Source organism: Phocoena sinus, chromosome 5, assembly GCF_008692025.1.
Source record: "Phocoena sinus isolate mPhoSin1 chromosome 5, mPhoSin1.pri, whole genome shotgun sequence".
Classification (NCBI taxonomy): Eukaryota; Metazoa; Chordata; class Mammalia; order Artiodactyla; family Phocoenidae; genus Phocoena; species Phocoena sinus.
This window is the reverse complement of record NC_045767.1, coordinates 82,398,072-82,422,928: the sequence shown is the minus strand read 5'-3', so window position 1 is coordinate 82,422,928 and position 24,857 is coordinate 82,398,072. Positions and strand designations below refer to the sequence as shown.

Below are 24,857 nucleotides of genomic sequence, written 5' to 3'. Positions count from 1 at the left end.
AAGAATCAGACAACAAAAGCGTCTAATCTCTATTAACATATATTTATATAAGTTGATTCATAGGTTCTTTAGTTTTTAAATTGTGAGATGAACTGTTTTTAATAACTACATCATCTATATGTGATGCAATAAAAGTGAACTAAAAAAAATTACATTTGATATGCAATGTTTAGCTTTACTCCCATACTTGTCTCTCTGTAGGGCTCTAAACGACAGCATGAAGAAAAGGAAAGAAAAAACAACAAGTAAGCTTACAGCGACAGTAGAAGAAACATGAGTAAAAAGCAAATTGATGATATGCAGAAAAAAGAGTCAAAGGAAATAGTTCCACTGCCCCAAAATTCATGAGTCTGTGTTACATGGTTTATCATAATTAAAAATACTGAAATGTTAGTCAGAAAATAAGAAACCCCCATAATACATGCTAATGAGTCTTTAATAAGCGTTTCTGCAGTTTGTAAATTTCAAACAAATACACACTTATTTTAAAGTTAAAATTATCACACCAACCAAAGAGAGTAAAATCTTGAGGGCAAGCTATGACTATTTCCACAACTAAAATTCAGTATTATGTATATGTGTGTGTGTATAGGTTAGGACATACTTGCTTCTAAGGAATGTCATTTAACTTTAACATTTTTCAGCAAGATTATAAATAAATTCTTTTGTTTATATACAGAGGAAAATACCACAGTTTGAACTTTTCATAATTGTGTTTTCTCTTATGTATCTTTTCTTTTCATGTACAAAGGTTATTTTTCTCCCACTGTACCTATACAAGTGCTTTTTATCATTTGTAAATTATACTGATCGATACTGTCATTTCTGGAGCTCATATTCAAAAGTTGTATAACTATGGAGAAAGAAAAAGGCTAAATGCAACCATTATTCTGTATCAAGAAAATGTGAGGAGGGAAAAAATACCACCAATCAATATCAGGTTTTCTTCTGGATTGTTGCACAATCATATGCAATCTAACATTTTAAAAGTTAATCCTTTAAAAACAATAGTAGCAAAATTATTTAAAAAAAGAAAACCCTCATATTTTAATCCTGTCAAAAAACCTGCTCTTGCTGATTTTGTTTATAAGAAGGTTAAATCATCACAAAATAAAAACCAGTGATGTCACTGGGCTGTATCATTTCAAGAGATTCCAACTTGTTATAATTTAGCCGTTGCTTTAGAGATACTGTTTTTGTACTTTAAAAGTCGACTTGCTTCTCAGCAAAAGACCAACAATATTTCAAAATGCAGAGAAAATTTCTTTTAAAGTTTCAAAACACATTTAGAAAAAGAATTGGAAATAAAAAGCCAAACTAGTATAGCAACAGATGGAAATTGCTAGTAGGCTCATTATGGCTCCTTCCGTAAATGATAACATTTTAGAACTGGAAAGCACATAGGAGATAACTGAAGTTCAGCTCCTGCTTTTTAAGATGAGGAAGCTTCAACCAAAAGAGACTGAGCCTTATCTAACGCCACTTCTGCTAACAGTGGCAGAACTGGGATCATAATGGGAATCTTCTAGATTGCCTCCGTGCACTACTATCTACCTCCTTCTCCTCACATCTGCCTTAGGCTTTGAAAGCTATAACAGAATATTTATTTATATACTTTATACTATAACCTTGTATTCTTGACAACTATAATGTATTCTTCACTATATCCCATCCTAGAGATATGTTTTTCTTTAAAGTTTTAGAATTGAATTAAGTTACTTTAAAATGTAAATTAACTTGTAAAAGCATGACTTCTCTATATTACATTTTGTTGACAGGTTAATCTATAATGAGATTTATCTAACAAAAACTAAATTCTCCAATACTGACAAGAAGATAATGGTCCAGAAATACTATGCATGAAGTTTTAAATATTTCCACAAATAGAATCTGAATCTAATATAACAAAATTATATTATTTATCTTTATTCCTAACTCTATATGCATTAGTAATACTGTAACATATCTTTACATATTTTAAGTAAAGGCATCACAAACAAAAATGGATACTTTAAATCTGAATGCTTCTTTGCTTGGATGGCATTGGTACAACAGAATTAAAGGACCAACAGAACAGAACCAAGTGGTAATTCAACATAATCCACTCCAGTACATACCGAGCCACCTATATTTCATGTAAGATTTCACCTTGCCAGTAAGAATATAAGTGCATTCATCTGAAAGCATAAGATTAGTAGCAATATGACAATCACCAAGTTTTTTGTTCAGTGGTAAAAAAATTATTTTAAGCACTACCATAGTTTCTTAACATCTCAAAAATATTAAAACATAAAGTAGTTGAACAATTCCATTTCTGACTCTGAAAACCAATAATAAAATTATTTACTTTTGTTTTTAAGGAAAGTCAGTAGAATCTAATTTACTGGCATAAACATCAAATCCATTCTGAAGAATCCTTTGTGTATTTTTTTATAATCTTAATAGCAATATTCAGTAATAGGCTCGATAGGAATAAAACTTTGGATTTATATGGTATTATTTAAAATTTTTAAATTTGTCATGAGAATTTCTCTTTGATAGTGTTTATAATAGTGTTCCATCCTTAGAAAAATCTCCTAATTTAGGATACCAGGAGTAAGATAAGACAAGAAGGCAGATACTGAATTAAGGAAAACATACAGATTAATGATTGTTAGTTTTTCATTATTTAAGACATTAGAAATTATATCTGAATAATCAAAAAAGCTAAACAAAATATGATCTAAACTATTACTTATTTTAAAACAATTTCTAACAACTCTGTATAAGGTGAATAATGTAGAAAAGATTTAATATGCAAATATGGTGTAAATCTTCATTTAACATCATTCAAAACATTAATATGTCAGAACAATTTAAAATACTCTAATGACACACTTATGTCATTTAGCCCAATGAAAATAAAGGGAAAAACCTAAACAAGACTCTATAAGGTCTGCAAAATTGTTCTGACAAACCACATTTAGTGCATTATGTAATATACACATCATTGAGTGCTACAACGAAATAGGGACATTGACAAATGGTAGACAATGTAAAGGGGGACAACCATGAAGAAACTTTCTCCTCCTGATAGCACTGAGGTTGCTTTACTAGAAAATGGAGGACTAAAAGAAGCCAGATTAACTGCCTTCAAATATTTAAAGGATTGCCACAGACAGCAGAAAAATGCTCTGTTCATCTTTGTTCTAGAAGGCATACCTAAGCATCACAGCCACAGGCAAATTTCGACTTGGTGGAAAGAAAAAATATTTATAACGAATGGAACACTTCAACAATTGAATATGTAAAATCCCGAGGTAGGAAGGGCCTCATTAGAGGAAATACTTAAGCACAGGTTGACAGAACGTCCACAATGTGGTACAGAGGATTCAATGAGTTCTATCTCTTCTTTTGATTCTAAGTCTATGATTCTTAGGTGTAGGCCCTTAAGAAACTGGATAAAACTGACAGTTTGCTTAATTATTTAATCCTATTGAAAAACAACTTGACTATTCCTGAAGTCACTTCTGACTTACTGGCTTTGGTATTTTTGAAATAATTTAAAATTATCCTTCGTATCTGACAAGGTGTCACCTGGGAAACTCAGATGGTTTTAGACACCCAATGACCATGTTGCAACAAACATGCTTTTCTGGAATAAGCATGCACACCAAGTTTTTCGCACTCATGCCACTAATCTTTTACCTCTGACTGAGAAGAAACACACAGACACACACAGACACACACACACACACACACACACAGATTCCCAAAGAGGATAATAGAAATTTTATTCAAGATTGCCTGGGAAAAATTTAAAATATTGCTAATCTGTCTCATCCAACTTGAAGGAACCACCAAAGTCTCTTTGTTTTTGTGAATTTTCTTTTAAATATAATTTTAAATAGGTGTATCACTGACTAAACTTTTTCTTTTATGACACTTTTACTTGAATAAATTTTTCCTGTGGTCACTTTATTTATGATATGAATATTTTAAATTTCTTGTACCCCAATACATTTTTTAGCTTAGAAAAGGTAAAAAGTCATGTAAAAATGCTTAGATTGTAAGTGGTTTTAAAGAGATTTATGCTTATGTGTTCGAGACACAATTACATTTTTAAATCATTTAAAGTTGGAGGATATACAGAGGAACCATATTCAAAACCTTTGTTTTTAACATGCAGCCACAGTAGAAAAAGCATTTCATGACCTTCCTGAGCCAGTTCATAGAGGCAATATCAAGCTATGGTAGAACGTGATCTGCTACTGTTCAATTCACTGTTCTTTCCACCACAGCTTATTTCAGTGTTTTCCATGGAGTTGATCTAAGTGCTTTCATCTGTAGTGATGTTTGTGCCTAGAGTGTGATTCATGGTATAACAGAGTAAGATTACTTTCTTGATCTTAAGATTGCTGAACCAAGTCTTCCTTTATCTTACTTACCTTAGGCAAATATATCATTTCTTAAAATGAATACATAGGTATTTAATATAGAAATCAATCAACAACAAGAAAAGTACTGACAAACCACAATACATTTTACAACATTACAGAGAAACAAACACATATTGATGAATCAAGCATTTGTTTATCAGAAGGAAGGAATCCATTTCTTACTAAGGAAAACCTAAGGAAAATGGAAAATAAAAGCACCAAGAGGGGTGGAAGGCAAAAAGAGTCTGTGCATCTGCTTCCAAAAGAAAGAAGAGGCAGGAAGAAAGAAAGAAAAATAGAATGTGGCCATAAAAGCTACATAAACTGGGACTCTCACTTGAAAAAATTAAAATAAACTCCAGCACACCTTGTGCGTTGTACATGCTGACAGAAGGGTTGTTACAGACCGCCGGTTCCCCAAGCAATGTATTATAGGGATTGTTAGTACCATGCGGACGAAGCAGAGCATTGCTTATAAGATGATTAGCCATGGCTCCTGGAGCAGCCCCATAGAAAGACAGAGAAAAAAAAAGGTCAATCAGGCAAATGTGTTTGAAAAAAAGGAAAGGAAACATTTAGAATGACAACAGTTGATATAGTCCTGATTACAGGCAGGCAGCTAGTTAGACTCAAAAATATATGCCACTAAAGCACACGTTTCCATCAAGGCACAAATCCAACTCAATGGGAAAGAAATTAAATGATTTACAATGTTGATTAAGCCACATTTAGGGTCTTCTCTTTCCCAGAGTGTAAGCAAAAATATATTACCATGCTTGCTAAAAATGAAAAAGTAAAAAAAAAAAAAGCAAAATATAGTCTTCCATATAAACAAAACATATAACACAAAACAAAAGCTGAAAGAAAAGTTTAAAACACAGAAAGAAAAGTTAAAATTACACAAAACATTTCCTCAATCACGGAAACCGTTGGGTTGTTTTCAATGAGATAATAAAAGGCAACATTTATGATAAAACACTCATTTGGAGAGCAGCTGTTGACACAACAGAAGATTTTGACATTACTTAAAATTCTATGAAGAAGAATTCTTTAAATTGAAATAAACTAAAATGCAATCACACTTATTAGTACACCATAGTAAGCATACTAATTAGGTGAACTTACAAATCTGATAAAATAATCATAAGGATATTATTTTTAAATATTTTAAATAAAATATTAACTTCATGGTATCAAGCAATATATATAATTCCATTTTCCATTTTCCAACTGGTTGTTTGGACTTTGGCATAGCAAAGTAACAAAGTTAAACTCTTTCATCTCTTTATGAACAGATGTACTTAATCTCTAACATACTGTCAGTATGCTTACAACCTCCCACCCTCAAGAGCCATTTAACCAAAAAAGCAAAAAATTGAGAATGACAGTTTTATTAAATATCATTAGGCCATGTATGGAAATGATAGGCAGAATGCATGTTTATGTTAGATGATAAAGAAAAGAAAAATGAAGAAAGAAAAACACAAATTATATAAGGATAGGTTGAAAACACAGGTATATATTAATTTAAACATAGATTAGAGAATAGAAATATATAGAACAGGAGAAAATACTTGCAAACAAATTTACAAATATTTGCAATCCAACAAAGGATTAGTTATCTGGGATATATGGGACTTTGGACAACTCCCAAAGGTCAACAGTAAAAAACAATCAACAGGAAACAAAACCAAAAACAATCCAATTAGTAAATGGGCCAAAGGTATAAACAGACATTTTATGGAAGAGGGTATACAGGTGGCAAACAAGCTCATAATGAGAAAATAACTATTAGTCACTAGGAAAATACAGGTTAAAACCATAATGAGATATCACTACACACTTAAAAATGGTGGTGACAAAAATGCTGGCATGGATGAAGAGAAACTGGATCACTCGTTCTTTGCTGGTAGGAAAGTAAAATAGTACAGCTACTCTGAAAAACAGTTTGGCAGTTTCTTATAAAACTAAACGTGCAATTACCATATCACCCAGCAATTGTACTCTTGAACATTTATCCCAGAGAACTGGAAATTTATGTTCACACAAAAACCGACAGATGAATGGTCATGGCAGCTTTATTTGTAATAGCCCATAATGGGAAACAGCCCAGATGTCCTTCAACTGGTGAACAGTTAAACAATCTGTGGCACATCCATACCATGGAATATTACTCAGGAATAAAAAGGAACAACTATCAATACACATAATGACCTGGATGAATTTCTAGAGAATTATACTGGGTAAAAGAGACAATTCAAAAACTGAATGATTCTATAAATACATATATTCTTGAAATGACAAAATTATAGAAATGGAGAATAGATTAGTGGTTGCCAGGGTTTAAAAATGCAAACGGGAGGGAGGTGCGTATGGTAATAAAAGGGCAGCATGAGGCATCCTTGAGGTGATGGAATGACTCTGTATCTTGGCTATGGTGGTGGATACACAAACTTACTCTTGTGATAGAATTGCAGTGAACTAAACACACACACACACACACACACACACACACACACACAGATACAATTAAGTACAAGTAAAATAGAAGAAATCTGAACAAAATTGGAGGACTGTTTCAACGTCAATACCCTGGCTGTGACACTGTAGTACAGTTTTACAAGATACTATTGAGGAAAACTGGGTAAAAGGTACATAATCTCTGTATCATTTCATACAACTGCAAGTGGATCTACAAAAAAATAAAAAGCAATCTATATTGAATGAATATGACAAGAACATTCAGTCACTCATAGAAATGTTAAAAAAATGAAAATGGAAAACTTGGCCATGGCAGTTTTAATTTTCTCTTAATCATAGCTCTTTGTTTTATAGTAAATTACCAGTCAAATAAATATTTTAACCTCAAAATTGGGAAAGTGAACTATTGATTTAAAGGACAATAAAGCTTGTCTGATCGCTAGAGCTAGAAAGTTTCAGTTTTATCAGGAAATAAGCCATATGTTTGCATCCTACACATTCTGCAAAGAACTAGCATAGAACTAGCACAGACGTTTTCTGTGTGCTCGATGAATATTTGCTGAAATTGTACTTCATATACATTTAGATGTCTTTACACAGTGAGATGACAGATCTTCAATTTATCATATAATGGGCATATCAGGTTATTATTTCCCATTGATGAATTAAATACATGGTATATTAGTATGAAAAGCTAAAAAGAGTTGGCTACGGTGCCTTTCAGATAAGAAATGGAATACTGTTAATCTTAAACATGGATATTGTTGATGTTACACAAATTTAAGATTAATTGTTTGAGACAGGATTTGGTCTGCCCAACATTTTTAGAAAGCAAACTACCTGTAAATTGTATCTGCTACCTAATATTTATTATTGCAGCCTTTTCTCAAGTAAAAAGGAAAGTTAGTCTTCTAACACAAGTAGCTGTCTTCTAAAGTTACTCTAAATAAGCATTTAAATAAAAAATGAAAGGTGTATAAGCAACTTAAAATGAACTAGGGTAAAAACCTTAAAAATATAAAATTGCTCAAACTCTTTACACTTCCTTATAGATCAAATAAGGGTAAGATCTTTATGTCTGGCACTTATATGTACATCTCTACACATTCCCTTTATTCCTACACATTATGTAATTTAAACTAACTGGAAAACAAACATAGGCTGGAAAGATGGCTCGTCACTTCTTTCTCTGGCTTCATATAGCTTATAAAAGAAAATATTCCTTTTTTTTTTAACCTGCTGATGTAAAAGAAGATGATCTGCTTAAAAGTTCTCATCAGAAGAAAAAAAAACTGTAATTATTTATGGTGATGAATGTGAACTAGACTCATTGTGGTGACCATTTCACAATATATACAAGTATTTAATTGTTATACACCTGAAACTAGTATAATGTTATATGTCAATTTACCTGAATTCAAAAACTAATAAATAAATGATAAAAGAATGTAATTAAAAAAAAGATGATTATACGTTAGAATAAGGAAACAATTGAGTTGGGAAGAATCAAGCATAAGCAAGAAGCAGGTGACTCAATATTTCGGTTTCTGTTTAGCGTTCAGTTTACAAAAAAGCTAATAATGTGAGAATAAAAAAAGTTTAATCATACAAAAATGGAGCTCCATAATGGAATTCTAACAAAGCTATCACAATTTGTGTAGATAATCTATCTGGTTCTAGCTTTCTTAGCATAAAGTTCCTTTTCAGTTTTTCTTAGTGTTTTTCTAATTTTTGAATGTACTTTAAATTTAAAGCACTTATATCAGTGAAATCTACTAATATAGGAAGACTGAATTTTAAAGTTCACTTACTTATCATCAATTCCTGCTGAGCTAGAAAGGCAAGCAACAATAGCAGAAATGGATTGGTATACAGCTGTATTATGACACAATGTTGGTGAAGTGGAACAATATTCAGTCTCTGCCACATGGCTTTGGTAGGGTGCTTCCTCAAATCTGGGTGCAGCACAGAATCTGTTACTAATCTACAGCCCTAATGAGTGACATGACTGGAGATCTACCTGCCGTTAAATCTAAAATCACACAAACACATTAAAAAAATTTAAAACAAAAATAAAGTCAGTTTTCTTTTTATCCTTGGTATTAAGGACATTTTTGCCTGATAGAAAAAGAATCGCTATTTAAATTAAGTTGCTTTTTAACTATCGCTCATTTTTATACTTCATGCACCATTTAAAACTAATATAATTAGTGTCACTGAAACTGATTTAGTCCTGAAAGTGGAGAGTTATAACACAAGTGAGGGCTCAGTCACAGGAACTACAGAGCAGGATGTAAAGTTTGGTGATTAATGTTTTGCAAAGAATGTAAGGTTATGGGTAAGCTCTATGAGTTTGCTAGTTTGAAAGAATGAGGGAGATGTCTGAATAACTGAACAATTATCCCTCATTTGATTCACCTAGTGTAAGAAGTTAATAATTTTTAACGGACACTCACAGCTTGCTGTGACCTCAAGAGGCCATTTTTCCTGTTGGCATGCCAAACAAGTGCAATTTTCCTAGAAAGTGTTTCCTACAGTACCCACTCACATTTAGGCATTTCAGTTATACTTTTTAAAGGTAGCACCGTCTGTGCTAAAAAAAACCAGCTTGTTGCCAATGCCTAGATCTTTTCCTAAAAACCTGCACAGAACCTGTCTACCTTCATCTTTTATGTGCACAGTTACTTTTGTCTTTTCTCTGTAGCTGCACTGCATTTCACTTGTCTTTGCCTAAGTCTATTCTGTTTGCTTCTAGCTGCTTCTCCAATTTAATAGGGTCACTTTGAATTCAGATACTATTTTCCAAGGTTCTGTCCATCCTGCCTCTTTCTCTAACCTCCAACTAACTTCTGATTTGTAAACTTCCCTTCTAATAGCTGTGAAATTGCTGAAGACTTCCAAGAAGATCAGTGTTTACAGACCATCTGTCACTGTTTTTCAGCTGAAAAGTTAAGCTTACTGGTTAGTCAGTTTGAAGACACAAATCAGTTGATGCTGGGAGGTAGTTACAGCCTATGTATGTGAAAAGCATGTTTATGTGCTAATTTCACTGGAATGTAAACCCCAGGAAAACAGGGAATACATAGGGTTTTTGTTTTTTCACTGCTCTATACCGCATGTCTAGGTTAGTTCTTAGAGCACAATAAATATTTCCTTAATTAAAGAAAAAATTTATGTGAAATCCATGGCATCCTGAAAATATGAAAACTAAAACAAGTCATTTTATCAATTATGAGTAGTTTTATATTTTGAGTAAATTTTTGAAGAGTGCCATTTGTCTAATTTCTAATGTGATTTATTTCCTTCTAATACTACACCAGTGGCCATAATACTGAAACTTTTAAAGCAAAGATAAACATTCATATAATTATTTGGAAATAGAAAATGCTACCTGAATACTAACTGAAGACATAAATTAGAGGGGAAAAAAACAGTACAACCTGCCATGACTCAAAAAAGCTAAAATAGGGTAAATCAGCTCAAGGTGGCTGTGAAAAATAGCTGTTCTTTAATTCTCTGAGTCCTTAAATCCTGGCTACAGTCTAGTCATACCTGCATATTTGCTATCAGAAACAAGGGTCAGCTCTTTCATAAAACCATGGAAAAGGAATTAACATTGAATTTCAAAATATATGAATCATTAACAAGGCTATCGACAGAAGACCAAGCACAAAATCTTTATTTCTGGTGAAAGCATGATAGAAAGCAAAAGAGGATTTTCATATTCCACACTGAAAAACTTAGAGAAGTTTTTCTGATGATTTTTTTGTAAGACAATAAGTTACTGAAAAAAGACTAAGTTTAAAATCACAGATAATCATTTTAAGAAGAGTTTGTTTTTCTTTTAACTTTATACCTGAAGACTGATGTTTTTGATATAAAAGTTTTTAAATGAGTGAAATTTGAATGGAATAATGAGTACACTTTTCAAATGTGTAGTTTTTACCACAAAACTGCTACATTTCTTTCCTTATGAAAATAAAATAGGTGTTTTGACATTGGGAGGCCCTGAATGACAGCACTGCCTCGGCCAGTTCAATGTGAACATGTGATTGAGGACTGAAACTCCAAGGCAGATCTGCCTGCTTTGAAATTGTGAAGTAAAGAACAGATCTGAAACAAGGTGACAGTTGGATCTCACTTGAATCTATATTATATCATTCAGAAACATAATTCAAACAACGTTTCTTCTTGACAGCAGGCTAACAAAAGTATACTGAAAAGCTCTTAAAATAACTTGAACTATCACTCTGCTCGCCCCTCACACTTCATTTTTTAAAAAATGTAGTTACATTCTTATTTTATCATATTGAATGGGCAAAGTTTTATAAATTAAGACCTCGGTGATCTAATGAACCAAATGAATACAGCCATTCTCTAATAGTCACATACCAATATACATCAATTTTCAAATTTTTATGTATAAACATGTAACATAGTAAATGTTCTGTTTTATTTCAATAAAATAGCTTTACCTGGATGATTCTTTCTTTCTTAATGTACCTCACCCTCCACTTAATTCCCTCATGGTTCTCTCTCCTTTGGTTTGACATATTTTTCTTTTATGAAGTCATTTTCATTATATATATCGACTGATGCATACAAGTCAGAGTTATACACACAGCAGAGTTACTACTGAGTGATGACTTTGTGCTTTTGTTTTCAGCTTTGTGCTTGGGTTTTGTTTTGTTTTGGGCCACATTAGTTTTGGCCCAAAGCAGTGACTTCATTTGTAACAAGCAAAAATAATTTCCCTAATGATGGTATTTTCTATAGAATTAGAATACTAACTTCAGTGTAAGGCAAGGAATCTTTCACCAGGAGATGGTATCTATGAAGTTGTGAAACCCTTAAAATTGTATGTAAAATGCTTTTGGTGTATGTTTGTGTGCTCCGTTGTGCACACACATGCCTGCACTTCTTTCTGGTGAAAGGGTCCTGAGGCTTTTACTTCCTTTTCAGTATTAAAGAAAAGAGGTATACAGGAAAAAAGACATGTCTCTTTCTTTGGCGAGTGACCTCTAATATAAACAAGAAAACTGGAAAAAATGATTCAGAATACACAAAATATATCTTACATATGTAAGTATCACCTAATCAATTGCAGTATAACATAATGGAGAAAGGTTATAATCCAGAATTTACAATGGAATAAGATTTTAATCTTATCTAATCTACTATCATCGCTCAATATGTAAAGAAACGCAGGTCCAGAGATTTATTCAAGGTCACACATGACTCTGATAGTTTTTCTTAAACATAGTTATATCAGCGATTTTCAAACATTTTTTAGCACCCTCTCCCAAAAATATGTTTCAACAAAATTTTATTAGGAGCCTTACAGGAGTGCATTACTTTTTTATAGTATGCTTTTCTGTAATGTTCAATTATTTTATTTTCATATTCACATATTAATTCATATAACATAAATAAACAAACAAAAATAAAAGTAAATAGATAAAAGAGACTTCTAGAACTGTGGAGAACTGATTCAATAGGCATTTTCTATTTTAAATATTTTGTTTCCAATTTTTGCTTTTCTATATAACAAAACAATATCAGCACACATGCAATCTACAGAAAGCCAGTGTAAGCAATGATAAGTTCAATTTTAAAGGGCTACTTTATAAAATAGAGACAGCCATATTAATCAAGACCAAGTTGTTTATAATAATAAACAAAGTTAAAATAATCTGCATACTATCCCTAAAAGTTATACAAGTTTTAAGGCCATAGAAACCATAATTTTATATTTTTTACTGTTTTTATTCAAACAATTAATGAAATTACAAAGTGTCAAAGAAATGCTTTATTGAAAGCCAAAATCTTTTTCATCATTTTTTTCTAAAGTCATAAATTGAAGAGCTGACATCTTGATTTATCACACTGTGCACTTTTAATAGCCAACAAGTTAGCTATTACATTTTAATCAACCTGCCTATTAAATTTCTTTCAAATGGTTCAGAGATACTTCCGTTTCTTTTAATAGCTAATTCATTCACTGGTAATCTATTAATATGGATTTCAATGACATGTCTTCTCCAGAGTACAGATCGGGTCATTGTTAGTTCAGTATAAAATGAAATATTCTGAATGTAGAGGTGTTGCCTCTATTTCAATATGTAAATTCAAAGCTTTAGAGTTGGGAACCCTAGAAATTACGTATTCTGTTCTCCCTTATTTTGCACTAATTGGCTTTATACATGTCTTCTTCATCAGATACATGGGTTTTTCTACAATAAACATTTAGAAGTAAAATTCCTGGGTCATATGTGGTCCACATTTTCATCTTACAACATATTGCCACAATGCTGTCAAATATGTATGTATCAATTCACACTTCCCATAAGCAGTGTATATTTCTTAAATTCTTGCTAGGACATGGTATTGTCAGGCTGACATTTTGCCAATTTGATAGAGCATGAAGTATCTCATATTACTGTTATACTTTGCATTTTCCTGATTACCAGACAGATGGAATAATTTTTCATATATTTATTGGTTGTAAAGGTTTCTTATTCTGTGAATTGCCTGTTCTTATCTTTTGCCCACATACATATTAGGTTGTTGAATTTTATTTATTGATTATTTATTGATACAATATATGCATTAACATTTTGTTTTTTATATGTATTGTTTATACCTCCTTCCAGTAGCTCACCTGTTTTGAGTACTGTTTAAATTTTGAGATAGGACTCTTATCTGTCTTTTCCTTTGTTTTCAAGAACTCCTTTAATTTATGATCTTTGTTTTCAAGAACTTATTTAACCTAAAATCTAAAGTATATTTTCTTCTAAAAGCTTTAAAGTATTATTTTATGTATATACATTTTTTTTTTTGCCCTGAAATTCAACACAACCCGGTTGTGCTGCAATGAAGAAACTGATACCATTAGATGCTCATTATTGTTTTTTATTGAAAAAGAAGCTTCTCAGAGCTCTTATGTTTTCTGACTGCTCTAGACAACAGTGGTAGGCTTAGAAATCATAATTCTTGACAAATCTTTGCCTTACAGTATAGGGAGTGGCTGATTTGCAAGTAGAAATGATGAACCTATACTACTCAGTCATTCATCTCTAAAACTCATTTTTTGTGGTCAAAGTCATGTATTTCTGTGTGCTTTTAACTTGGACATTTTCAATACATTGGCATAGTACTCAAAACAAAGAATACTGAGCCCAAAGATAATGGGCCAAGTATGCTTATCCACAGGTAAAATAGCAGTAAATTCCATTTCTTTCTAGTAAGAATGTAAGTCATTCCCACAGCTGTGTTTATTTGTAAATCACACACTGCTTTACATTTTATTTGTAAATTCACACTGCTTGTGAAGTTTTGCTGAATAAAACAAACCTCAGACAAAGGAAAGTATAACTATTTAACAATATAAAATAATTTACCAATTTGAAGAAAATATGACTTTTCATATACTTCTCTGCCCTCTATTGGTATACTTTCTTATATTGTACAAATTTTACAAACTCGTATGCAGAAAGTCTATACCAGCTAAAACCTGAATTTTATATTTGGAAATTTATTTGAAAAAAAGTATGTGAGAGAAAAGTAGATATGAATTAAAACAAGATATCTATGAATAAAGAGATTCTTGATTATGTTGTTCAGAGAAGGCTTATTTTGTCATATAATCACAACCAGCTCTGTTCTGTTTAGACTGAGACTGTTTCAGGAAACATATTGTTTCTATTTTTCTACATCAAGACTAATTGTCTTCCTTCAATCTGTATATCCTCTTAAATCCTTCTTAGTTCTCCAGTGATTTTCTGGGGTTATAAATTACTATCTATGAATGTGATGGGTAACTTGTTTTAGTTTTTAAAGCACCCACATTCCTTATAATAATAAACTATGAGGAAAGTCTATTATGAAGATTATAGGAAAGCCTATCACATAAACACTTATTTTTAAATGGCATGCAGTATATAAGGCTGAACTGTATAAAGTACAAGCCTCAGTGTGCAATAAACAGGGGCTATCCTGGATAATACACAATTATTGGTATTTAAGTATCTTTTTTTCTAAGACCTTCTTATGCTAAACATATATCCCATTTCCATATTTTAATTTTTCATGTAAATGAACTAACTTCTATTCACTTTCAAATAGCAGATATAGGTTAATATAATCTATTTCTTAGAAAAAAATAATCTGAACAAGTGATGACTTTTAGTTAACTTTGGTTATTATATACCACATTTATAGCATCACAATTTTATGCTTATAATACAGTAGGAATATTTTTCCAAATGAGAGGTACAGTCCAGTATTTTTTGCTTTTAAAATTTGAATTATAAGGCATTTCATAGTTTTTAAAAAACTGGAATTAGCACACAAAAGTAATAAGAAGTTTAATTTATAACATTATCACTACCTATTTGAAGTCAACTCAAATAAATTTCCTATCTGTTCTAGGCATTATTATATTGCCCTGACAGAGGACACAGTTTCAAGGAATATAAAATTCAGGAGTACGGAGATTTGGGAAAGTTATATCTTTGGTTCTATTACTAAATGATTATAGGCAGAAGCTATTTACCAGATTTTTTAAACACAGTCTTTGCTCTGACCAAAATATTTATCCTTTTACTGAAATATAAGAAATTAAAAATTAAAGATAAAAGGATTCAACTAATAAAATATCTTGAGATTTTTGGTATTTGAGAACTTCCAGGAGAAAAGAATGATTATAAAATTCTTGCAATCTAAGTCCTACAACTGAACAGTTATGTATAGTAATTCAGCATATTCGATATCAAATAGTTTTGTAAAAAAATGTTATTGGTCAATCCATCTCCCCATATATTCACAATATTTTAAAGCTTCTCCTTCCCTAGGTAAATAGGATGAATGAATCCACTCTAAAGAATTGCACTTATAACAAAATAAAGTGGAAAGAAATGAATAGTACATCAAGGAAATTAAGAAATAAAGATGTGAATAATTGTGCTTTAAGAATATCTTATTTCCATGAGGTGATAAAAATCATTCTGAAATACATTCTTGGAAACTTAATTTTAGTCTTCAGCAAGCTTCATGTAAAACTGTCATCATAAGAAAATAACGAACACTTTTATTATTGTGAGTAGGGCTGTGTGGTCAGAAAGCCCTCGTTTGGAATCTAGATTGTGTTCTTTATTAGCCATGTGATTTTGGACAAATTGCCAGAAAACCCAGGTTCTTCATGGATATAAAGATAATGGATAATAAATAATGAACAGTGTAAAACAGGTAAGTGATAGTTACACACGCTAAAGGAGAAATCCCAACTTCACCAAGAGTATAAAGAGGCTCATTGTGTTCTATCAGAGAAAAGAATACCACTAATTTCTGAAGATAAGTTGTAGTATTCACATTTAGTTCTCAAAAAAGATACTGTTTTCTAAAAAAACTTACATCCTCAGCAACTTATACAAAACAGTAATATTTTAAAACCAATTGGAAGTGTTCTATAGCACCATATTTAGAAGTTATCAAGGTAACCCACTGTGGCTTGTCTGATTTATAACAAAGAGGTAAGAGATACTGCTAACTATATATAAAGGCAGTAAGATAATAAATCATAAAAATGAGAAATCTACTCTACATAAATAAGCCTTTGTGAAGGGATCTTTGAAAACTATAATAATAATAATAATAATAAAACCATTTTTAATATTGTGTAGTTGACTGTGAGAGGCTGGATGATTTCAAGGATTCCGAACAAAGAGACAAAGTTAAGAACAAAACATAAGAAGGACTCACTGGGCAAGCATTTTAAAAGTTTTTCTTTTTCAGTTCCTGCTAACAATTTATAGAAAGAACATTTGCCCCAGATTGACTAGAGATCAATATTTAATATATTCCATTTTACAATGAAAAGTTCATTCTGAAAGTTATTTGGTCTCCTAGAATTAGGAATCAGGGTATTAGTAGTATTGTTTAATTATCTATTTGATGCAGCAACTCACTTTTTAAAATCTGTACCTATTTTGCTTTTGTATATTAAACTGATTTTCCTGAAACAGAAGATATCCTTATTTTATTGTACATTTTCTGATTATTGAGGACACATACAAAGGAAAGAAATTAACACAGAAATCACTGTTGCCTCATTTACAATCAAGAATATAAAGGTCAAAAAATACTAGATATAAATATAATGGCGAATGTCAAATGAAAAATTTCTCCATGCCATGGGACACATTATATTTGTGCTCATATCACTGTAATACTTTCTCAAAACAAAAAATAATTTGTTATATAGCCTAGTCTGATTTGTTAGCTATGCAAGAAGTACTCTTAGGCATATGATTAACTGTTTCTGCAAATTTGACAAATGTCAGATTATATTAGAATCTGGTTAATATTTATAACAAATGATTTTATAATCCTTCAAAACAGCAAGGCTTTGGGGCAATATGACACTTTAGGCATATAAGCCAAATTATATTTACTAACAGTAATAAAATGGAGTGAATGAGTTTGCGTGTTCACCCTAGTAGCTTTAATTTATAGAAATCATTAATCGCGGTGAACACCACTTATACCTTTCCATTTGTATTTTTCTTTAAAAACATAAAAACAAAATATGTTTAGTAGCCTGAATATTAATGAGACAGCAGGTGATTTATTGTGAAGTTTCATCCGTGCCAGTGACCAGCCTCCTGGGAAAGACAATACAGGCTCTGAGAAGATATGAGTTTAAAAAGGGAATGAGTCACATCCCTACTCTGCTACATAACTGGTTATTTAGCAGGCCTAACTAGTGTTCTCTAAACCTCTGAAGGGTAGGAGGGCTTGGAGGAAACAGAAGGCAGTGCTTGTTTATATCATTATCTAAGGTAGGGAGAAGAAATATTGTACCTTTATTTCCTCATTGCTAAAATATAGTTACAAATCAAAAATGGAAAGTACAACTATGCAGATGTAATTTGCATTTAATTTCTAATTTAAAAGAGATAATTCAGTTTTATGAGTTTATTTCCTTTTGTTAGCATCAAGGGGAGCACCATTTTAGGTAAATTATTTCTTTTACTTGACATTCAGGTAACCACTTAATTCCTCCCACCTATTATTAGAAAATACAAAGGAAAAGAAACCTTTGGTAGTGAATGATGAATTTTTTTTTTTTTTTTTTTTTTTTTGTGGTACGCGGGCCTCTCACTGTTGTGGCCTCTCCCGTTGCGGAGCACAGGCTCCGGACGCACAGGCTCAGCGGCCATGGCTCACAGGCCCAGCCACTCCGCGGCATGTGGGATCTTCCCGGACCAGGGCACGAACCCGTGTCCCCTGCATTGGCAGGCGGACTCCCAATCACTGCGCCACCAGGGAAGCCCGTGAATGATGAATTTTAATAACATTCTTGAAAGCACTGGCAAGGACCAGTTTTCATTTGTTAGAAAATATAAGTGAACTTCTGAATAGAATAATAATAGTACTTATTATGTCCCTGGCATGTTGTAAGCAATTAACACATATTAACTCAGTCCTCTCAGAGTCCATCTGAAGTGGGTACTGTTTATATCCCTATTACATAGACACTGAGAAGTTAAGCAATTTACGCAAAGTCACTGGGTTAAAGCTCCTTACTCAAAACTTCTATGCAAAAAACAACTACAGATTAGACATTCTTCTGCCATATAACACTTAAATATGGCTTAAATAAATATAGCTTTACTGGTCAGATCTCCATGAATAAAAATCTATATTGCATTAACTTGTATGGGAGGTTGATAAGATGGAGAATGGGAGGTAGGGGAAATAAAACCCCGCAATACAGGCCAAGTCATTGTTGCAGAAGGAGAAATGCCTTTTTGCTAATTCTGCCACTCAGATGTGGCACATTTTTGCAATCCACAGCTGGGAGGGGGGCCACCTTTTGGTAATTCATATAGCAATACCATATTGGTAGCAGCTACCTAGCAAACCTTGATTTTAAACTGAAATTTCTGATGTCAATTCAACTTATTAAAAAAAAGAAAGTGGGAAATGCAATTATATTATTCATGATGATAAACCTAGTAAAATCTCATTTCAGAAAAATTCCAATTTCCACATAAATCTACAGAAAGAGCGGAAATGTTTAACAATTAATTGAACTACCAGAGAAATTTCTCGCCAAATGCTTCATTTTTGGATCAAACTCAAGTTTTATAGGTATTGTTAATCTAAATCGCTCAGAATGCTGTTTGGCTAGCAGAGATTGTGGGTAGGGGATACAGGTGAAAAAGATTACCTTAGCTGCAAATCGTTTCTACTACTATCAGGAATTTAGAGCTACCAGAAATTTGGATTAGAGTTCTATTGGCCTGGGAGGAGCTTGGGGATTGAGGACTGACTTCGAGGTATGTGCAAATTGTATATGTTTAAATGAACAAATGAATAAACCCTCTTGTGGGGGTTGTGAAACTTGGGTTTGGATAAGAGTTAACTTTCCTTGAAACTCTCTGTAATCAACCATCACCTTAGGGCTCTCAAAAAGCTCCTTCTACTTGTGTATACAGCGGCATCGGTGAAGTTAACTTGATGGTAAGCCTGGCGTATTTGGTATTGCCCTCAAGAAATTCTGGCTTTGTATGTGTGTGTAGCATTGTAGCAAACAAGTCAGCAGAAGAAAAACTTTTGAAAATGTATAGAGAACACCTGGAAAACATTTTCATAAATATATTCAAAGGGCAATGTAATGAAAGTTTTTAAAGAGCTGATGTGACCAAATAACAAAATCCCAAAGAGAATATATAAGAATGATTACATAAATTGAAAATTATCAACAAATGTTCCAAGGTCTTGCTTGATTACAAGGAGTAAAATCCCAATAGTAATCAAATTTATCACATTGGGAAATCTGGACAGGTAAACTGATACATAGGATGTAACAAGCTGGTTCAAGAACAGAATATTAGAGATGATTTGAAAAAATAAAAACCACTGAGAAAGATTTCTGCACTGCATGGTAGATGCTTTATTCTTAATGAATCCCAAAGATGATACTGATGGATTCTTGTTTGGAAGAATAGGTGATAAGACGTACAGAATTTTAAAATAATTATTCTTTTGATGAATTGAGCAGTGGTTATGAATAGGAAAGAAAACCTGAAGTGAAAATAGGACTAATTTTTAGACAACTTCTTGTAGTTTTCAAAGGTCAGAAGTACTCTAAAAGCAAACATAAGAGATTTAATATATCTGTTAGAAAGAAAGGAAAATGGAGTTGGAATTTAAAAAAAAAATTGCAGCTGTAAGAAACTAAGAATGAATGGGAAGTTAGAATACTGTACATGAAGATGTAAAAATGCAGTGCCTAACATTTTATCTTAATAATAGGGAATATAATTTTTTGAATAAATAGATGTGACTAATTATGTTGCTGAGGTGACTGAACTGTTTATCTGGAAAGGTGAATCTTGGATGCCACCTACCTAAATATGATACACACGCCTGAATGCAGGGAGGATAGGACCCTGGGAAATAAGACAAGATTAAAGAAGGAAGTTAAAGACTAGCTTCAGAGATATAATATGAAGAAATAAAAATTTAAAATACTGTACTCATCTAAGATAAAAAATAATGAGATGAGAATAAAATGAGGAGTTTCTGACTAGGGGAACTAGGAAATTAATATAGGAGATCAGGAAGATTACTATGATGTCTACCACCATTAAAGTCACTGAGTGAAAGGAAGAATATATATCCTGAAGGAAAAGATCACTGCATGAACATACAAGTCATAAATTCAATTTAACCCCCTCCCCAAAGCCATCATCAAAGTAACTTATTGGATGTCACAAGAAATTTTATACCCTTTCTTCAATAACTTTAAAAAATATCTTTTAGAGCTAAAGATTTTAAAAACAGATTTAAACATATAATCAGACAATATAAAATATTATTTTCTATAAATATATTTCAAATTGACCTAGTCATCCTCATAGCACATATTCCAAGTTGAACTTTCTGAGAAGGAACTAAAAAGGGCACAGCAATGTTATATAATGTGATTGACCTTAAAAATCAAGGTCATAAAAATTATTCATTTAAAATAAGTTTTAATAAAGCTGCATACCTTATTATCTTTAGATAAATTTAGATCATAATGCTAAACCAAATAGTTATTTTACATATTTTATCTGTCTTCACAGTAGGCAAATAAACAGTGCATCATTAAAATTAAATCTCATCTTTTGTTTAAATGACACTTATCCTATGGCTGCTGTGACCGTTAGATGCAAGATACTTCTAATAATAAATCTTATTAATAAGGATAGTTTTCTTAAAGGAACATGTTGTAAATTTTCTATGTATTATTTCTATGTATTATTTAAAGTAAAATGAAAAATCTGTCACTATGAAAGCAAATTTGTTCCTAAACTTTGGAGGCATGTGTAAGTAATCTGTTCTCTGTGGTTTAGGAAGTATGTCAAAAAGTTAAAAGTATTCATATTTAAATTTTCACAAACTAACCAGTAAAACTAAACTTAAAATGAGAAGAATACTTAAGAGATATTATGTAAAATAAACTAAAAATGAAACAAAATAAAAGAAGGTAATTGTTTTATTTTAATGTATTTTCTTCAGATTTGGAGGAATATTTGCACTCACTGTTTTAACTTAAGCAAAAGTGATGTAGAAAATTTAATATCATTACTAGCTTATAGTTAACTATATCACTACCACAAATAAAAGTATGTAAATCAATCCAAATTAAATATAATATGGATGAATCCCTATATCAAATTCAACTTAGACACTACTTGTTGTAACTTCTTTTATATAAATAAGATGCAACTTACTTGAGTAAAAGTAATTAACAGCACCAGCATCTGAATCTTTCTTAATCGTAAACCATAATTATTAAATTGTTTCTAAGTAGCATTTAATATAACAGAAAGCTCTCAGAAACAGGTTTAAGACAAACAAATAATTCTAGCTTAGAGGCTAAAAAAAATAACAATGTCAATCATAAAAATAACCACTGAATATATGCATTAAAAAATGTCTCTTTTAGGACAGTGCAATTAGAATGTGCTCATAGAAGTGCCATCCCCCAGATAAAAGTGTATTCTAAAGATTTCCCTGTACAGACTGTAGTGTACTCTAGCTCTCCACAAACATTATATCTACTCATTTTTACTGCAGTCAATTTAATTTTAATCACACACACACACACACACACACACAGTGGGGAGGGGGAGAAGAGGGAGAAAGAGACAGAGGCAATAAAAAGATCAACCACAAACAAAATAGTAGATTAAGGGAACTTCATTTTCAAAATCAAAATGATACCCCAGAAGCATTTTAACCAGAAGCACATACACACCAAAAAAATCATTTTATATATATATAAGATTTATATATAGTGGGTTTTTTCTTCTGTATCTTTAAATAGCCAATATTATCTGGACACATCTTTTTGATATTAAGATTAGGTGGGATTTTTCCCCAAATACACAGGTTGCCTTAAGTATGTATCAGAGAGTATAATTTTACTTCCACAAAGACTATGAAATTGCTCTATACGTGGGGTAATGTGGAACTCTATGATGTCTAGCAGACTATATAGCCACATAATTGCCCATTTTCACTGCTTCCAATGAGGCCTGACAGCTCACCTGTTTATAACAGTGGCAGATGACTAGAGAAAGAAGTTTCTCACTTTTTAACTTACTTTCAGAAAAGATCTCCTGAAAATTCTGGATTGAAAAAACAAAAAGGTTTATGAATAATGGAACACACTACTACACTTAACCAGGTTTTATATCCTTGCAATATTCCTATCACATGGAACAAGGTCCAGAAGTTGTAAATAAAGCAATGCATTTAAGAACTTCTTAAAGTAATCACAAAAAAGAGTGAATATGAAAAATTATTTCTAATTACCTCTGTTGAGTGACGCTGAACTGTTTATATCTCCAGTAATGAAGGAAGACTCTGACTGCTTTCGGACCGTGTCATTCCACATCCTACGAATTCGGCTCTGGATGAGGGAAAGGAAAAAAAGGAAATGCGCTCACCACACTGTGAATTTTCACACATATTGTTCTTTTTTGTTTCTATTACAGTTATATGAGGCTTATATTTCTGGCATCTGGCAAATATACAACTTCTACATGCTTGTAGTACAGTAGCATAAGAACATCAGGAACTAAATTAATGATAATAATTGGTTCTCATTAAGTGTATTCTTAAATGCCTATGCCAGAAATAATTATAACTATTTAAAAGGAATAAATGTAACATACTATACCAATTTAAACATGAAGATACATAGAAATGTACTCTAGATAGAATTTAATAATTTAAATTTCTAAGGTAAAACAAATTATTTTCATTGTAACTTTTATGGGAATGGGATATTTAAATATGCATTAATTTGTAAGTTTTATTAACAAAAGATTTACTTATGAATTCAGAATCTTGCAAGAAGAAACAGTTTGGTAAGAAAAGAACAGAGTATATTAAAATGTTACTAAACTTAACATTTTCCATAAATTTTGTAAGACCAATGTAATTTTACAGGTTACATACTATCTCAACTTTTCTTTCTTTTGAAGGAGATAAAGGAAGTCGATTCATCTTTATTCATTTCTAGACAGTAGGAAGTTTTATAGAGAACTGAACATTCTTACATCATTATATATATTCTCAAATTCAATTTTCCAAGTGTCTGATAATTCAAGAAAGCAGTGTAATATTTTTCCATTGAGGGGGGACTTTTTTCTGGTTTACTGCTTTGCTACTTTATTTGAGTTAGGGATCAAAAAGTATTAACAATCTTGTGAGCAGGAAACAAAATATTTTCAGAAGCTTTTCCAAGGATGAAAAACTTCTTAGAACTATTACTAGTACTAATGGTGAAATCAAGCTCACAAATGGGTTATGTTCCAAATATATTTGAATTCCTTGAATAACAGGAGTACCTAATCTTAAAATACTAGACAACTGGTTTTATGAATATTGGGATATGTTTATCTTTTAGAAATGTCTATATTGTTATATAGGTCAGCAAATACATACATACACATACAGCAAAACTAATAAAAGTACAATAAGAAAACTGGTGCAGTAAAACCTGCACTTGAAAAATGTTTCTATTGAAAAATACTTCAAAACTTCAAGCTGAAATACTGAGAACAAATCTCTCACATTTGTTTTATTAGTTAACTAATTAAAAATATTAATTACCCTCTACTGCATGCCGAATACTAATCTAGGAAATACAAAGGGGAAAGGCAAACACAAACATCTTTGCCTTCATGGAGTTGCTAGACTAGTAAGTGACAGACTAATCAAATATAAATTAACAAAAATAAATGCAAAAGTACAATGTGCCCACAAATCTCCATAGAAGCATTACTTATAGCTGAAAACTGTGAACAACCCAACTGATTATCAATGGTAGAATGAGTGAATAAATTATAGAACAATATACAGCGATGAAAATAAAAGAGCAACATAGCCTCCTGAAGCAACGTAGATGTCCAAGGAAAGGAGGAAAACATAAAAGAATATGTATTGGATGATTTCATGTGGATAAGTATCAAACACATGCAAAACAAAAAGTACTGTTAAAAGTTAAGATAGTGACTATGTTTTGAGGTGAATGATTAAGAAGGGTTCAAATGGTTTCTGAGGCACTCTCAATATTCTAATATTTGGTCTGGGGAAGGGTAATAAATCATCGTGCCATACGCTTATATTTTGCATGCTTTTTTAATGTTTTTTATACTGCTTAATTGAAATAATTTTTAAGTGCACGTAACAAGAGAACATGTTTAGGAAATCTGAGAACATTGCACTGAAGAAGTGACATCTCAGCTGAGAGTTGATGGAATTATGATCATTGTTAGGTGACATTTATTTGAGCTGCCCCCATTATCTTCTATTATTATTTTCATTAGTCTCGCCTACCTGGGCTAGCCACACCTGTTCCCCTGCCATTCCTTAACACACCAAGCACAATTC

At 31.8% G+C, this 24,857-nt stretch overlaps 1 protein-coding gene across 4 annotated transcripts in view; it reads right to left on the bottom strand.

Moving 5' to 3' along the window:
- ADGRL3 (adhesion G protein-coupled receptor L3) overlaps window positions 1–24,857 on the bottom strand; it is a 703,409-nt gene that overhangs the window by 4,087 nt on the left and 674,465 nt on the right. For all 4 annotated transcript variants that reach the window (XM_032632860.1, XM_032632862.1, XM_032632861.1 and 1 more), the window contains one exon: window positions 22,773–22,869. In XM_032632860.1, the coding sequence (XP_032488751.1) occupies window positions 22,773–22,869 (97 nt within the window). The remainder of the gene's footprint in view (window positions 1–22,772; window positions 22,870–24,857) is intronic.